The 16,632-nt window shown below is 57.6% G+C and overlaps 1 protein-coding gene across 3 annotated transcripts in view; it reads left to right on the forward strand.

Annotated features, from left to right (window-relative positions):
• The window catches only part of Cpne5 (copine 5), a 74,577-nt gene extending 62,133 nt beyond the window's left edge, over positions 1-12,444 (forward strand). For all 3 annotated transcript variants that reach the window (XM_070023871.1, XM_070023872.1, XM_070023873.1), the window contains 9 exons: positions 1,379-1,432; positions 2,842-2,903; positions 6,273-6,319; positions 7,380-7,561; positions 8,217-8,344; positions 8,488-8,590; positions 9,126-9,183; positions 9,823-9,896; positions 10,963-12,444. In XM_070023871.1, coding sequence (XP_069879972.1) covers positions 1,379-1,432; positions 2,842-2,903; positions 6,273-6,319; positions 7,380-7,561; positions 8,217-8,344; positions 8,488-8,590; positions 9,126-9,183; positions 9,823-9,896; positions 10,963-11,178 — 924 coding nt within the window. In that variant the 3' untranslated portion in view covers positions 11,179-12,444. The remainder of the gene's footprint in view (positions 1-1,378; positions 1,433-2,841; positions 2,904-6,272; positions 6,320-7,379; positions 7,562-8,216; positions 8,345-8,487; positions 8,591-9,125; positions 9,184-9,822; positions 9,897-10,962) is intronic.
• The last annotated feature ends 4,188 nt before the right edge of the window (positions 12,445-16,632 follow it).

The raw sequence follows: 16,632 nt of genomic DNA on the forward strand, positions 1-16,632 counted from the left end.
GTGGGGACAGCAGCTTAGAGTGGAGTAGGGCACTTCCTAGGATGGCCCCTAGGGGGCACTGCAGCACCGCGGAGCTTCATGTCCTGTCAGCTAGCGCTGGAAGTTTGGGGGGCGCACTCCACGGCAAGCAGGGTCCCCCCGACCTGCCACGGCCCAGGGTGTTGGGTCACCCCTTGCCAGAGCTGAACACCTGGGGGCTCACTGGGCAAGGAGTCGCCCCAGGTTTTGTCCTGGGGCTCTCCGTGTGGGCGCTCTGGCAGCCCAGACTGACTCTAGACACATGGGGGGCGGGGAGGGAAGGCTGCAAAGTAGCCCCGTTGGGGAGCACTGAGCCCATCCACCCAGTCTTCTTTTTTTTTTTTTTTTTTTTTGTCGGTCATGGGGCTTGAACTCTGGGCCTGGGCGCTGTCCCTCAGCTCTTCAGCTCAAGGTGAGCGCTCTACCTCTTGAGCCACAGCGCCACTTCCGGTTTTCTAGTGGTTTATTGGATATCAGAGTCTCACCGACTTTTCTGCCCGGGCTGACTTTGAACTGTGAGCCTCAGATCTGACTCTTCTGAGTAGCTAGGATTACAGGCGTGAGCCACCGGCTCCCAGCTCCACCCAGTCTTTAGGAAGCATCTACTATGTGGTTTTAAGCTGACAGCAGGTCGGATTTGAAAGTGAACACAGCAAAGGAGTTCTGTGTGTGTGTGTGTGTGTTATTAATCCTAGGATTGGAACTCAGTGCCTTATGCTCATTTGGCTTCCCCCCCTACTTCAGATGGGTGCTCTACCACTTCAACCACAGTTCTATTTCCAGCTTTTTGCTGGTTAACGAGATAAAAGCCTCCTGAACTTTCCTGCCCTGGCTGGCTTTGAACTTTGATCCTCAAATCTCAGCCTCCTGCAGAGCTAGGATGACAGGCATGAGCCACCAGCACCCAGCTAGGAGTAGGGTGGCAAATTCTAAAAAGAGTTTGTCCCCAGGGGAGGTGGCTGTGGGGGAGAAGGGGGCACTGGAGGGGGAAGGCGCAGAGGCCAGCTGGGGAGACAGGCACAGGCAGGGCTGCTTTGCGACAGGCCGCCTTCTTGGCTGCGCAGACCAGAGGGCGTGTTGGAGGAGCCTGAGAAAGAACTTTAAATAAACAGTCCCGGGGTGTTTGATCATGGGACACTGGGTTAATCGGGGACCCTGGTTGTGTAACCAGATGCCAGTCTCCCACAAGGCGTCCCGAAGCGCCGTGGGGCCCCTCCCCACTCCCTGTGGTCTCAGCTCCCCACACTCACCAGGTGGGCCGGGCGGGGCAGGGCCACATCTGGGCACTGACAGACGCCCTGAGTAGCTGAGGGGAAAAAAGACAAAAAACAAAAAAACAGCTAACTGGCTTTTCCTACAGGTGATCAACCCGAAGAAGAAAATGAAAAAAAAGAAGTATGTGAACTCTGGAACCGTACGTAGCCGTCTCTGTTCTACAGCAGGGAGAAGGTTGAGCCCTAAGCAAGGCTAGTGTTGAGGAGTCAAGGCATGCGTGCAGCCTGCACACACACACACACACACACACACACACACACACACACACACACACACACACACACACACACACACTCTGTGGGAAATGGAAAAGTACAATAAGGAATGGGGATTAAAAAAAAACAAAAGCAAAAAAAAGCAAGCCCGGCACCAGGGGCTCACAGCTGTAATCCTAGCTACTCAGGAAGCTGACATCTGAGGATCACGGTTCAAAGCCAGCCAGGGCAGGAAAGTCTGTGAGACTCTTATCTTTAATAAACCACTAGAAAACCGGAAGTGGCACTGTGGCTCAAGTGGAAAGAGTGCTTACCTTAAGATGAAGAGCTGAGGGACAGTGCCCAAGCCCAGAGTTCAAGCCACAAAAACGAAAAAACAAAAAAACAGAGCCAGAGGTCTGAGAATGTGGCTTAGTGGTAGAGTGCTTACCTAGCATGCATGAAGCTCTGGGCTCAATTCCTCAGTACCACATACACAGAAAAAGCTGGAAGTGGCGCTGTGGCTCAAGTGGTAGAGTGCTAGCCTTGAGCAAAAGCAGCTCAGGGACAGTGTCCAGGCTCTAAATTCAAGCCCCAGGACTAGAAAAAAAAATTAAGAATACCAGGACCCAAGCATGTTGGCTCAGGCACATAATCCTAGCTATTCAGTAGGCTGAGGTCAGGAGGATGACAGTTCAAGGCCAGCCAAGCAAAATTGTTCACAAGAGCTATGCTCAACCTGTAGCTGGGTGTGGTGGCCCACCTGGGCTGGTCTCACTCAGCCCTCTGAGCCTAGAGATGAACAAACTCCAGCCCAGAGAGCTGTGATTCGCCTTCCCTTGTGACTTACATGAATTAGAGACAGGGCAGCCCCAGGCATCTTGGCTGATCTTTATTCCCAGCCAAGCAGTGTGACAGATGTCTGTAATTCCAGCCAAACCCAAAATCGTCCAGGCACGGAAAGTAGAGACCTCTGCTTAGGAGAGGGGTCCTGGGTGGCCAGCTGCCCCCGGGGACGGGAGAGGCTGCTCATGAGGGTCTCAGACCTGAGAGGGCTGAGCTGAGGACCCACTAGGAAGACACGGGACAGGCCGGGTGTGAGCCGTACCTGTGTGCAGGCACACGCAGCCGCCTCTGGCACCTCGGGTCTGGCAGCGTGTCAGTTCGTGGATCCTCAGTTTCCCTGGCTGTAAAGTGTGGATAATATAATAGCCCCTGTGAGGGTGTTATGGATACCACGTGGCTAATGTGAGCACATAGTGAATGGTGTGGGCACTCTGGTGCAATGCCAGGGGGTGGGGGGCAGGATCCCCGTTCTCCGCTCCCACTGACTGGGCCCCCTGTGGCTCTCCAGGTCACGCTGCTGTCCTTTGCTGTGGAGTCCGAGTGCACCTTCCTGGACTACATCAAAGGAGGGTGAGGAAGACCCACCCCCTCTCTCGTTGGCCTGGAAGGGGAGGGCCGTGGGACCCCACACCAGTTGGGGCTCCACCCCAGCCTCTGGGAGGCCATGGCTGAAGGAAACCTCTGGTGTGGGCTGTGAGCACCCCACCAGGGTTGGAGCTGAGGCCACCAGTGAAGACCCCCGCTCCTGAGGATTGTGAGCCAGGGAGGCTCGTGCCAGGTCCCCAAGCAGAGTTGGGGTCAAGGTAGGGGCTGGGGGGTGGGGAGAGTTCCATGACAGAGCCATGGAGGAGGAAGAGGAGCAGGCTTAGGGCTACCTGGGCCGCACTTGTGCCGGATTCCTTCCCAGGAGTCCAGGGGACTCAGGGCAGGGCGGGACTGCTCCCAGTACTGAGCTGTGTGGTAGGCCCACTGATTAACAGACGCAGCTGCCAGGGGCCTGTAGGGGGCAGTAGGGTTCAAGGCCAGCAGGTGGCCAACCTTTAAATTTAAGAAGTAGGAAGGCCAGGCACTGATGGCTCACACCTGTAATCCTAGCTACTCAGGAAGCTGAGATCTGAGGGTCATGGTTTGAAGCCCAGGTAGAAAAGTCTCCATGAGACTCTTTTTTTTTTTTTTTTAATTTAAAATTTTATTTTATTTTATTTGAGAACATACTGTACAGAGGGGTTACAATTACATGGGCAGGATAATGCATACATTTCTTACCAAGCATTGCAGCCTCCTCCTTTGTTTACCCTTCACCTCCCTTCCCAGCCTCCCCCCTCCCCCCCCCAGACTCTTATCTCCAGTGAACCACTCAAAAAGTGGAAGTAGCACTGTGGCTCAAAGTGGTAGAGTGCTAACCTTGAGCACAAAGAGGCTTAGGGACAGTGCTCAGGCCCTGAGTTCAAGCCCCACAACTGACCAAAAAAAGGAGGAGGGGAGGTGGCAGGCACTGGTGGCTTGTAATCCTAGCTACTCAGGGGGCTGAGATCTGAGGATCCGAGGTTCAAAGCTAGCCTGGGCAGGAAAGTCTGTGAGACTCTTATCTCCAATTAACCACGAAAAAGCCAGAAGTAGCACTGTGGCTCAAATGGTAGAGTGCTAGCCTTGAACGAAACGAGCTCGGATAACACCCAGGCCCAGAGTTCAAGCCCAGGACTGGCCAAAAAAGAAGAACCAGGGGCAGAAGGAATGGCATCTAGGCCCCGGTGGCAAAGCCATGCACCAGCCGCTCACGGGGAGAAAGAGCCTGCCCAAGGAGGGGCCTCCCTGGCATGCTCCCTGTCAGGACAGGTGCCAGGACAGGGCGTGGGTAGCGCAGAGCCCACAGGTGCAGGCAGGTGAGGAGCGCACCTGCCTGGAAAGGAGACAGACAGCAGCTGCCAAGGTTCCTGCCTGCCAAGAGGCCACTTGGCTGCCCGGCTCTCCAGGGCAGAGGGAGAAGCCGGCCTGGGAAGCCAAGCTTTCCCATGGCTCCATTGCCTGCTCTTTTGAATTCAAGATTGGCGCCATCCCCATCCGCACCCCAGGCCCCCGTGGTCGTCTGCGCCACTCCCTGCCCAGGCTCTCTTCCACCGTTAAAACTGTTCCATGTTTCTCCCATTGAGCAGCCAACCAGCTGTGGCTTTCTGCAGCCTGGTCATTTCCAAGCATCCCTAGCCTTCGGAGCCTTTCATTTGCATGCTGCCCCCAGAGGGACAGAACAGAACGGAATGGGAGGTCCTTATCTCTGTGTCACACCTGCTTGTGTGGTGGCCTGGGCCATGGCTGTCATGCTGGGCTGCCTTTTGTTCCTGAGTAATTAATAATCCTGGTGCTGCCTTTTGTGGCTTCCGGGCATAGCCTGCTGCAGATGGACAGGACTTAGGAGAAAGGAACCCTTAGAGGCCAGGGCACAGCAGCATCCCGCTGGACCAGGCAGATTAGGGCACCCCCCCCACTCCCCGCCAGCCTCCCAACCCCCTCTATGCTCCCTGGAGGACCAAAGGAAACAGCTGCTCCAGAGTGCCCATCATGCATGTCCAGGAAGGAGGCCAATAGAGTCTAAGGATTCTCTTTCAACACCCCCCCCCCAGAATCCCAGAGGAAAAACAGGCATCTCTGTCCCCCAGGGCAGAGGAGGAGCAGGGTACTCTGCAGCCTGCACTCTGCCCACAGGCAGGAATAACTAGACAGCCGGGAGTCATTTTCCTGTTGCCATAGTAGCTTTCCAGTTGCTTCCTTCCCCAAGGTTTGCAGGACCCAGAGCAGCGGAGAGCTAGTTAAGGAGTAGGGCCACCCTCAGCCTCTCCCCTCACTTGTTTTTGAAAGAGCCAGCTCATCAGTGTCCCCTCAGTTCTTCTCCTCCAAATGCCACGCCTTCTTCTAAAAAAGACAGTGTCCCTTGATGACAGATGACAACTGTCAACTGACCCAACAAGGAACCCACCAATCATAAGGCTTGATACAAACACTTGGGGGAACCAAGAGATGAAGAGAGAATTAAGAGGTAAATCTGGAGTTGGGGATTTCACTCAGGGGAAGAGCTGGCAAATGCCAGCTTTTGCCTAGCAAGTGCCAGGCCCTGAGTTCAGTCCTCAGCTCTAGAGAGAGGGAGAGAGAGAGAAATATCTACTAATAAATATGTAGCTCTTGCCTGGATTTCAGACTCAAAGCAATGTTAAAACTTTGTAAGGCCAGGTGTCAGTGGCTCACACCTGTAACCCCTGCCTACTCAGAATGCTGAGATCTGAAGATCACAGTTCAAAGCCAGCCTCAAGCAGGAAAGGCCATGAGACTCTTCTCTCCAATTATCCAGCAGAACACCAGAAGTGGAGCTGTGGCTCAATGTGGTAGAGTGCTAGTCTTGCACAAAAGAACTCAGGGACAGGGCCTGAGTTCAAGCTCTACTACCACCAAAAACAAACAAAAAAACTCAGGGACATCTGAACACTGTTGCCAGTTAAGAACTGGGGCGGGGAGGGGTTCGCCACACATGTGCGCATGCATTCCTGGAGTTGCAAAGTTTGGGTGGGGAGCTGGTCCTGGCAGTCACTCAGGGGCCCAGGCTCTTGCACTCTTGTAGCTCCCTCCTCCTGGAGACTGGAAGCCACAGGAGCTCCTGACCCCAGCCAGCAGCAGAGGGGAGGGGCCCAGTCTCTGGCCAGCAGACCTCAGCCTGGGTTTCTTGCTTGCCATCATGCTAGCCTTTCACATCCTGTTACCACCTCTGGGGCTCAGAGCCATCCTGTAAGGGCCATGGCTGGGCCTGCTGTCCTAGTCTCAGAGTTGAGGGGATGAGTGGCTTAATCAGGACCACATACCTGGCAGGCAGTGACACTTGAGTGACAGCCCAGCCTGACCACTCCACAGCTCTGCTCTCTCCAGGTGACTCCCTGGATCTCCTTCCTCTTCTAGGACCCAGATCAACTTCACTGTGGCCATTGACTTTACTGCCTCCAATGGTGAGTGGGGGATGGGCAGGGAGGTGGGAGGGGGCTTTTCAGGACAGTGGTACTTGGCCTGCAGGGAGCCTCTTTAGTGAGCCTCTTTAGAGGGCCAGGGATACAGCCAGGATGGTACAGGTCCCCCCAAGTCAATCCATGAACACTAACATCTGGCTACACAGGCTGCACCAGAGTCTCGCCTTTTGGGGACTGTGTGAGCTCTGAGTCCACCAAACACGCGGAGAGGCCGTTTCTTCAAGGATCAAATCCCACCAGAGCCCGGGCACTCTATGGCTCTCAGTAAGACCAGGCCCGGCCCAGGGACCCCAGCCCTTACTTACTTGGTGCCCACCTCTGCTCCTGCTCCTGTTCTGATCATCTCCAGTGTCTGGCTGTGGCCACATCGCCAGAAGTACTTTAACCCTAGCCTGCCCTCGCTGCTCTGGGCTCATTTTTGTTTTTTCCATTTTCCTTGTTTGTTGGCACTCATTTAAAATCACAGAAGGGTTGAGAAGCAGGCAAGGGCTCTCTTGCACCTGGTTTGTGGGAGGTGGGAGGGGACTCTGTGGGGGGGGGGCAGATAGACAGACAGTCGGACAGACAGACAGGGAGGGAGGGAGGGACCAGAGGCTCCTGAGGTTGCATGAGGCCTTGTGGGCTCTGGGTTTATCTGGGTGGGCTGTGGTGCTGGAAGCTAGAAGGTGGCAGGTGGATCCTCTATGGCAGGTTTGGCAGCCATGGTTTGCACAAAGATTAAACATAGGGTCTGAGGGAGAGAGGTTTCAAGACAAAAGAGGCTGGGAAGGTGGCTCAGTGGCAGAGTGCTTGCCTCGCGTGCATGAGGCCCTGGGTTCGATTCCTCAGCACCACATACACAGAAAAAGCTGGAAGTGGTGCTGTGGCTCAAGTGGTAGAGCACTCGCCTTGAGCTGAGGAGCTGAGGGACAGTGCAGTGCCCAGGCCCAGAGTTCAAGCCCCAGGACCGACAAAAAAAAAAGAAGAGTTAGCGGTGTGGGTGGGCGCGCGCGCTCCTGCCTTCTGCGCCGGGGCTGGAGCAAGCCCGTGTCCTGCATCGCAGGCAATCCCTCGCAGTCCACATCTCTGCACTACATGAGTCCTTACCAGCTGAATGCCTACGCGCTGGCGCTGACCGCTGTCGGAGAAATCATCCAACACTACGACAGCGACAAGATGTTCCCCGCGCTGGGCTTTGGGGCCAAGCTGCCCCCCGACGGCAGGGTGTCCCACGAGTTCCCGCTGGTAGGCTGGCACAGGAAGTCTGGGCAAACCAGGCCAAAGGATTGGGTGACCCCCCCCCCCCGAGCCAGCTTGTCCTCCATCCTCCTGGACACCAAGGACCCTGGCACAAACTCTGGGGTGGCAGCTGCCCTTGTAGAGCAGGGCTGCTATAGAGGCTTCTAGAAACCCACTTCCTACCTGCTAAGGGGGGGTGGGGGAGGGAAGCAGCTGAGCCTGACCTGTTCCCCAGGACCCCTGAAAAAAGAAGAGGATGAGGGGTGTGGGTGGGGTGCTAGGGATTGCGGGACTCCCCGAGTCAATGCAGGAAAGGGAAGGGGTGGGCTTCTCCCACCCAAACATGGCAACATCTGGGGGCCCTGGTCCCCAGAGAGGTGAAGCCTGAGCCTCTGGCCCTCCCTCCTTCCCTCCCATGAGCTGATGGCCCTCAGTAACACAAGTCCCCTCCTGAACCAGGAGTGTCTGGGGCCAGGCCAGGCCCAGCGCCGCCGGGGGCTTTCCTGGGATGGGCTCCGAGAAAAGAGCCACCCTCTCGGGGTCTCTCAGGATCCAAACCTGCTGGCCCAGGCAATCCTCTGCCCTTCAGGGTGGGCCCCAGGGGCTCCCCTTGGGCCCTGGCTCTGCCTGCTCAGCCCCTTGACCCCATCCTCTGCCCCAGAATGGCAACCAGGAGAACCCCTCCTGCTGCGGCATCGACGGCATCCTGGAGGCCTACCACCGCAGCCTGCGCACCGTGCAGCTCTACGGCCCCACCAACTTCGCCCCCGTGGTCACCCACGTGGCCAGGTGAGTGCCCCCCGCCAGCACCCCATGGGTCCCTTCCCCACTGTCTGCCTGGCCTTTCATGGGGTCCTGGCCCCGAGCAGACCGCTCCCCACCGAAGCCCCCAGAGGCCCCCAGGCTGGCCTCAGCCCACGTGTGCCCCCCAGGGCGGCGGCAGCTGTGCAGGACGGCTCGCAGTACTCCGTGCTGCTCATCATCACTGACGGGGTCATCTCAGACATGGCGCAGACCAAGGAGGCCATCGTCAATGTGAGGGGCCGGGACGCGGGGAGGGGGACACAGGGAGGAAAGCTGAGGGTGGAGGAATCTGGGCTCATCCAGCCGCTAAGCTGGTGGGATTTGGGGAGAGGTGGGGGGGCACTGAGCCATGACAGATCTGACTTCCTGGTCACCCCCAAATGACCAGGCCCCCCCAGAGGCCTATGGCTTGCTTATTCACACATTCCCTAGGACCAGGGTGTCAGACCCTGACCTGTGTGGCCACGTAGAGGAAGTGAGGGCCTATCTTACAATGGTCTCTCTGCAAAAGGGGCCCCATGGCTCTCCCCCCCAAACCATGCAACAGTGGGGCCCTGCCTGGTGGCAGGCAGCATCACGGGGACCAGGGGGTCACAGAAGCAGATCTGTGACACTGCCCTCTGCCTCCCTGCCTCTCTATCTCCTGGTGCCTCTCCCTTCCGTCCTATGTGCTCCCCCACCTCTCCTTCACCCTATCCCTTCCCTGTGCCCCAACTCTCTGTCCTCACCCCATACCCTTGCTGCCCACCGCCCCCCCTCCTTCCAGGCTGCCAAACTGCCTATGTCCATCATCATCGTGGGTGTGGGCCAGGCGGAGTTCGATGGTGAGTCCAGCCCCCCCCTTTCCTGTTATACATCCCCACCACACAGTGTTCCTCAGAGGCTGTACGCCCCCCCTAAGAGCAAGTAAGTGCACACGCCTGGGCATGTGGGACCGACTGGTGTGTGCAATTGTTTGCACGGGGCGGGAGTGCCAGGGTGTGCCCCGGGCTCACTCCAGGGCTGTGGAGAAGAGGCCTGAGTCACTCCTCTCCCTCAACCAGGGAAGCCTGGACACAATGGGGAAGCAGGGACCCCAGGCTGCCACAGAGGCTCCCGTTTGGGCTCTTCCCCTGTCCCCATCTCAGCTTCATTTTTTTTTTTTTTTTTTGCCAGCCCCTGGGGCTTGAACTCAGGGCCTGGGCACCGTCCCTGAGCTTCTTTTGCTCAAGGCTAGGGCTCTACCCCTTGAACCACAGCTCCACTTCTGGCTTTTTCTCTGTATGTGGTACTGAGGAACCGAACCCAGGGCTTCATGCACGCTAGGCAAGATGCTACCACTAAGCCACATTCCCAGCCCCCCTCCCCCCTCCAGTTCATCTTTAACGTGAGGTGGGAGGCGTAGATTGGCTGGAGCTTGGAGGCCAAGTCCATGATCACACAGATCCCACACGTTGTCCATTATCTCCCTCCCCTCCCCACAGCCATGGTGGAGCTGGACGGGGATGACGTGCGGATCTCCTCCCGGGGGAAGCTGGCGGAGCGGGACATCGTCCAGGTGAAGCCCCAGACCCTGCCTGCTGCACAGGAAGTGTGCAGGGCCCTCCAGCCAGGCCGGCCTCACCACCCATCCTGCAGGCTCCCCGGGGAGGGGGGCCCCAAGGGGAGCCCAGGAGCCCCACGAGGCCCCCACGGGAGGAAGCAGGAGCTAGACCTTGGCCACACTTCTTTCTAGACCGTTTCCTGCCACCCCTAAGGTTGTTGGTACCCCAGGACTCTGAGGGGGCACACTGGTGCTCTCTCTGCCCTCCCTAGGGAGATGAGTCCTCGTGCAGGTAGGCAGCAGCCTTACTGATCGGCATCAGAGTCTACATGTCCACCAGGTCACAGAGGCCATGAGCACAAAGGGCTCAGTCTTTGGGGACAAGGTCTCTCAACCAGGCCAGGAGTGCTCCCCACCTGGGCAAGCCTGTCCCCCACTGTCCTTCAGCCTGAATCCCTATGGCTTATGAGATTCCGAACAAAAAAACACAGCCGAGCTGAGTACTGGTGGCTCACACCTGTAATCCTAGCTACTTCAGGAGGCTGAGATCTGAGGATCATGGTTTGAAGCCAGTCAGGGCAAAAACGTCTGGGAGACTCTTACCTCCGATTAACCAACCACTCTGAAAACGCTGGAAGTGGTGCTGTGGCTCAAGTGGTGGAGCACTAGCTGTGGGCACAATGAGGTGCAGGGGCAGCACCCAAAAGCCCCAGGACAGGCAAGCAAAAAGAAAAAGAGGTTTAGAGAGCCAAATTAGGAGGCTAGACCCCAGAACCAGGGCATTGCAGGGGGAGAGGCCAGCATGTCCCCTTCTCCCAGGAGGAAGCCGGAGGGGCCCGGATTTGGGTGCAGGTCCTAATTCATCCCAAAGAGAAGAGAAGGGGGCCTAGGGGAGGGGTGGGAGGAGACGGGGAGTCAGGTGCCATGTGCGGGGTTCCACGGTGAGTGTGGGCAAGGAAGTGCTTCTGCGCGGTGCTCACCCACTGAGTGAATCGGGGCGCCCCGGTTCCCCGGGGCGGTGGGGGGGGGTCAGGGTCCAGCCGGGGGTGCCGCGGACCTGACCCTGCCTCCCGCCCGCCAGTTCGTGCCCTTCCGGGACTACGTGGACCGCACCGGCAACCACGTGCTGAGCATGGCGCGCCTGGCCCGCGACGTCCTGGCCGAGATCCCGGACCAGCTGGTGTCCTACATGAAGGCGCAGGGCATCCGCCCTCGGCCCCCGCCCGCGCCCGCAAGCTCGGCCCCGCAGACCCCGGCCCGCACGCCCCCCGACTCCCCCCTGCACACGCACATCTGAGCCCCCGCGCCCGCACGGGGCTGGGGGGCGCGGGCCGGAGCGCGGAGAGCGCCCCCAGAACCTCCCGCGCCCGCCGCTCCGCCCCGAGTGCGCCTGGGCCGCTGGGCGTGGCCTCTGACGCGCGGTGGGCGTGGCCCTGGTGGGCGTGGCCCGGAGGCCCCTCCCCGGTCCGTCCCGGAGGGCGGGTGTAGGGGACCCGGTGGGTGGACTAGGGACCGGGATGTGGGCTCCGCCTCTTTTCTATCCCTGGCTCTTGGCTCCAGCCGGCCCAAGGGGGCGTTAAGGGGATGATTGGGCTCCCTCACCCCACCTGGAGCGATCCCCATCCTCACCTGTCTCCTGTCTCCACCTACGGCGCCCACTCCTGTACCCCACCCCCTTTCGCTATCCCATGCCCCATTCCCAGCGGCTCCCCACCCCCCCCCCCAGGAGGCTACTAGGTTTGCGGGGGACCCGTATGAGGGACCCCCTCCGAGGGACACCATGTCAACTGAAGCGGTTCTGGCCAGGGAGGGCTGTGCTGGGCCCCAGGCTGTGGGCTGGGAAGGAGACTGGTCAGCAGCGGCCTCTGTGCCCCATGGTGAACCCCTCTCTAGACAGATGTGCAGGCCTCGCCCTGGCGCGGGCCACCGGCCCTGCCACGGGTGACTCCCGACATCCCCTGGAACCCTGGGTGCCCACACTGCTGCTGCCCCGGGGCAGCCCAGCCCCGTACCCCACACTGCTCCTGCTCTTTGACCTCTGTCACAGGGGGTCAGGAAACGGGTCCAGTCCTGGCCCTGCCCCTGTCTCCTGCCTGCTGGGCCTCAGTTTCCAGTGTGCGATGAGATAGTGATTCTGTAGTCCAGGTTTTCCTTCAGCTGTGATGTCCTGGGGGTCCATCCATCCCATACCAACCTGTCCACCCCATGTCTCCCTAGTGCCACCCCACCCTTGACTCGGGTCACCCTGTTCCACCCTGTCACCTGAAACACACCCCATTCCTGCAGCTCTGGGCTCCTGAACCCAGGCTTGAGCTCCTGCCCCTGCTGTGGCAAAGGCTGCCCCGTGCCAGCCTGTGCCCACCTGGGGAACAGGTCCCGCATGCCACACTGTCCCTCCTGCCGCATGGGACCCCCACTAGCGAGCCCGCCCCGCCCGCCTCCCTCCCTGTCCTGCATGGTGACAGTGGTGGTGTTGGTGTTTCTACTGTGGTCCTGTGCCTGTCTCGCAGACGGTCTCTGTGGATTTGCCTTAAACGGAAGTAAACTTGGTTCTTTTCCTACATTTCCTGGGTTTTCTTCTGTGAACAGTAGCACGGGAACAGCTGGGGAACAGGTCCTCTCTTTCTGGGTTCTCCATCATTCTACCCAGCCTGGGTTTTCTCAGCAAGAACCCCGTGCCAGACTCTGTGCTAGGTACAGAGCAAGGGGCTGCAGCGGCGGACTAAACACTCTGGGTCTCAAATGGAGCTTCCAGAAAACACAAGTAAGACAGGGAGAGACACGGGAAGCTCCCACTCAGGAAGGCTGAATCGTATGGCTGTAGCTGGAGACAAGAGACAGGGAAGGAGCGGTGTTCTGGAGGAGGTGAGCCTTGTGCAAAGGCCTAGGCGCAGAGTCCTAAAGGACCGTGAGGAGGCCGTGTGCTGGGAGCTGAGCTGGGGTAGAGGTGAGGAGGCTGGTGTGCATGGGCCCTGTGGTCCCTGGGGGACCTCTGGTCCTTATGCTGGGGACACGGGGAGCTGCTGGGGAGGTGGGAAGTGAAATCTGAAGACATTCTCCACAGTGTCTGTGTTGCGTTTGATCGTGTAGCGCCTCTCCACAAGTACGTAAGGAACATCAGTGTTCTGGCTCTCAGTGGTACCTGCAGGACCCAGGGCTGTGGGCCAGGGAGGAAGGAATCAGTCACCATCAGGTTCAGGAGGGGCAGGGTCTGTGGGTACCAAAGGGTGCTTCTAACCTGATGTAGCTGGATGATTCAGGGCCACTTGCCCCAGACATCTTACACCGCCCCACCCCCCTTCTGTGCCTCCAGACACCAATGCCCAACCCGCAAGACTTTGCACCAAGATGAAAAGTCCCGGACCTGCCAGGAACTTTTTCTTTCTTTCATTTTTCCCCTCCTCCTCCTTCTTCTTCGCCAATCCTGGGGCTGGAACTCAGGGCCTGGGCACTGTCCCTAAGCCTCTCTGTGCTCAAGGCTAGCACTCCACCACTTGAGCCACAGCGCCACTTGAGGCTTTTCTGTGTATGTGGTACTGAGGAATGAAACCCAGGGCTTCATGCATGCTTAGGCAAGCACTAGCATTCTACCACTTTGAGCCAAAGCACCACTTCTGGGTTTGGGGGGTTTTTTGTTTTGTCAGTCATGGGGCTTGAACTCTGGGCCTGTGCACTGTCCCTCAGCTCTTCAGTTCAAGGCTAGCACTTTACAGCACCACTTCCAGACTTCTAGTGGGTTATTGGAGATAAAAGTCTCATGAACTTTCCTGCCAGGCTGGATTTGACGCCAATCCTCAGATGTCAGCCTCCTGAGTAGCTAGACCAGCGCCCAGGCACTTCTGGTTTTATGGTGGTTCATTGAAGATAAGTGTCACAGACTTTCCTGCCTAGGCTGGCTTTGAACCATAATCCTCAGATCTTAGCCTCCTGAGTAGCTAGGATTACAGGCATTAGCTACCAGCAACCATCCATTTTTCCTTTCCTTTCCTCCTTTCCTTTCCTCCTTTCCTTTCTTTCTTTCTCTCTCTCTCTCCCTCTCCCTCTCCCTCTCCCTCTCCCTCTCCCTCTCCCTCTCTCTCTCTCTCTCTCTCTCTCTTTTGTGCCAGTACTGGGGCTAGGGTTCTGTCCCTGAATTTTTTTGCTTAAGGTTGATGCTCTGTCCCTTGAGCCACAGCCCCACTTCTGGCTTTTTGATGATTAATTGAAGATAATAGTTTCATAGACTTTCCTGTATGGGCTGGCTTTGAACTGCAATCCTCAGATCTAGCCTCCTGAGTAGCTAGGATTACAGGCGTAGCCACCAGCACCTGGCTCTGCAGTGCATGGTGGACACCATTGTTCCCACTGGAGTCACAGGGACAGGAGATTTCTGTCTCCTCCAGCAAGTTGACCCTGCAGTCCGCCCTGCTCTCCTCCAGCAGGCAGCCGAGGAGCTGGAGGAGCCGCCCCTGTGATGATTACTCCAGAGCTGAGGACTTGTTTACTTCTTAGGAGTGGAGTACAGCTGATTCACAGATGTCCCTATAATTAGATGCCCCTGGGACTCCATTACTCTTTGAGTGAGAACAGGGTGGGGTCACAGCTTGGGAGAAGGGAAGTTCCCATAACCAGTGGCTCATTTTCCATCACCTTGGGCGCCGTGGGAAAGTGTCTGGGGTGATGTTTGCCTCGTAGGTGAATCCAGGCTCAGAGAACCTGTCCCAGAGACCAGACAACAGCAGCCTCTTTCTTGTGTACTTCACAGTCTCTGCTTTCCTGGGTTCCTTGCCAGGGCGTGGCCCCCACAACGCTGGTTCCCTGGCAGTTAATTTAAGAAACTGCTTGTTTTGACTCCTTCGTGGAGAGCCTCAGTGGCTTTCAGGGTGTTCAAGGCTCTGACAAGTCCTGTGAGCCATTGTTTGGAGTCAGTTTCAACCCAAAAGCTTGTTTCTCCTAAGTTTTTGATCTCATATATGCATTTGCAAAGCACGGATTTAAGCAGTGATCATAACCCTGGTTCTGGGTCAATATAAGTGCCCGAGGCCCACTGTAAGGAGACCAGAGGGAGAGGGATGGAGGGAAGAGCCACTTAGATGGGGCAGGAGAGATGGAGACCCTGAATTGGGGTCTGAAGAGCCCTTCCTAGCCATCTTGGGGAGAAAGCCACACAGCATCCAGAAATTCACAAGCCCAGACTCATGGCAAAGATGGACTTTATTTCCATCTCCTTAATGGACTAAAGGCACGAGGGACAGAGCTGGCAGGGTGGGTTCATGGCAGAAGGGTCCTCCTGGGCCCGGGGGCCCCAGCTGGCTGCAGCTGCCCTCCCCCTCCCCCACGGAATCCCTGATCTCCAGGACTGGAGACGCCAGGCTGTCAGCCCCCAGATCATCCCGTTCTCACTCCCGTCCTACACAGGAACAAAGACAAAAAGCAAGAGCGCTATCACCCCTCCCGATGCTCCCACCCTAGCCCACCAAAGCCCAGGCTCTCTGCCCTGTGCCTGAAGATTCTTCTTTGTCACTTCCCGTGGAGAAAGGACTATTACCCTACTCCTCGGATGAGAACAGAGAAGCAGGGCCCACCCAGAGTTTTGCTTCAGATCCTACAAACCAGCAGCCAGAAGGCCCAACAGAGGGCAGATCTGAGTGGCTGAGCCAGGTAGTGAACAGCCCTGATTGGCTGGGCCACCTGCCTGTGGGGGTAAGGGCGGGGTTAGTTTATTCCCCTCCCCTTAGGTAAAACAGAGATTCAAGTCCCTGAGGTTCCTTCCTCCACCCTTTTCACCTCAGCCCTCCCCCCCCCCCCAGGCCTCCAGCCAGAGTCTGTCCATCACTGTGACAGGCCCCTCCTCCGGGATGCCCGGCTGTCCAGGGCAGGCAGAAAAGGGCCCTGAGCCCTGCCAGGGAGGGAGGAGAGGCAGAAGCAGAGGACAGGGCTGAGGGCACAGTTGAAGTAAGCCAGTATGGTACACAGGCGACTGTCCAGCGGGCCTCATATCCCAGCTCAGAGCAGGGCCCCAGCAGCACAAAGCTCACCAGCACCACTGGGATGAGGGCTGTGTTCTCCCAGTGCTCCCGCTCCCTGGAGCTGGAGCTTGTCCACAGGAGTCAGCTCATGTGGCTGAAGGAGCCCGCGAGGCCTGGAACTCAGGGCAGGGAGGCCTGGACCCAGAGACAGGAACTAGCCAGAGACATGAGCTGGCCAGGACTCAGGGAGCCCGGCTGCCTCCTCTGCCATCCCCCGCTGGAACAGCCAATCAGGCAGAGACCACGGTGAGGCCCAAGATCCATATGGCCACAGAGGCCTGTCCAGCCCAGACCCCAGCAAGTAACACAACACTTACTTTGTAACTGACAAGCTATGTGAATTAAGCCTGATACCAGCGGCTCACACCTGTCATCCCAGCTACTCAGGCGGCTGAGATCTGAGGATCGAGAGGTTCAAAGCCAGCTTGGGCAGGAAAGTCTGTGTGACTCTTATCTCCAGTGAACCACCAGAAAACCGGAAGTGGCACTGTAGCTCAAAGTGGTAGAGTGCTAGCCTTGAACAACAAAAAAAGCTCAGAGACAGTGCTCAGGCCCTGAATTCAAGCCCTACCACCAACCAAAAAAAGGGGATGGGGATGGGTTAAGAGTCTGGCATCAGAGTAAAGTTTATTCCTTTCCTCAAGGCCCATTCTCCTGATTATGTAAGAATACACAGTGCAGGGGCTGGGAAGGTGGCTCAGTGGTAGAGCGCTTGCCTTGCATACCTGAGGCCCTGGGTTTGA

Source organism: Dipodomys merriami, unplaced genomic scaffold (genome assembly GCF_024711535.1).
Source record: "Dipodomys merriami isolate MVZ:Mamm:240054 unplaced genomic scaffold, mDipMer1.0.p SCAF_16, whole genome shotgun sequence".
In the NCBI taxonomy this organism is placed as follows: Eukaryota; Metazoa; Chordata; class Mammalia; order Rodentia; family Heteromyidae; genus Dipodomys; species Dipodomys merriami.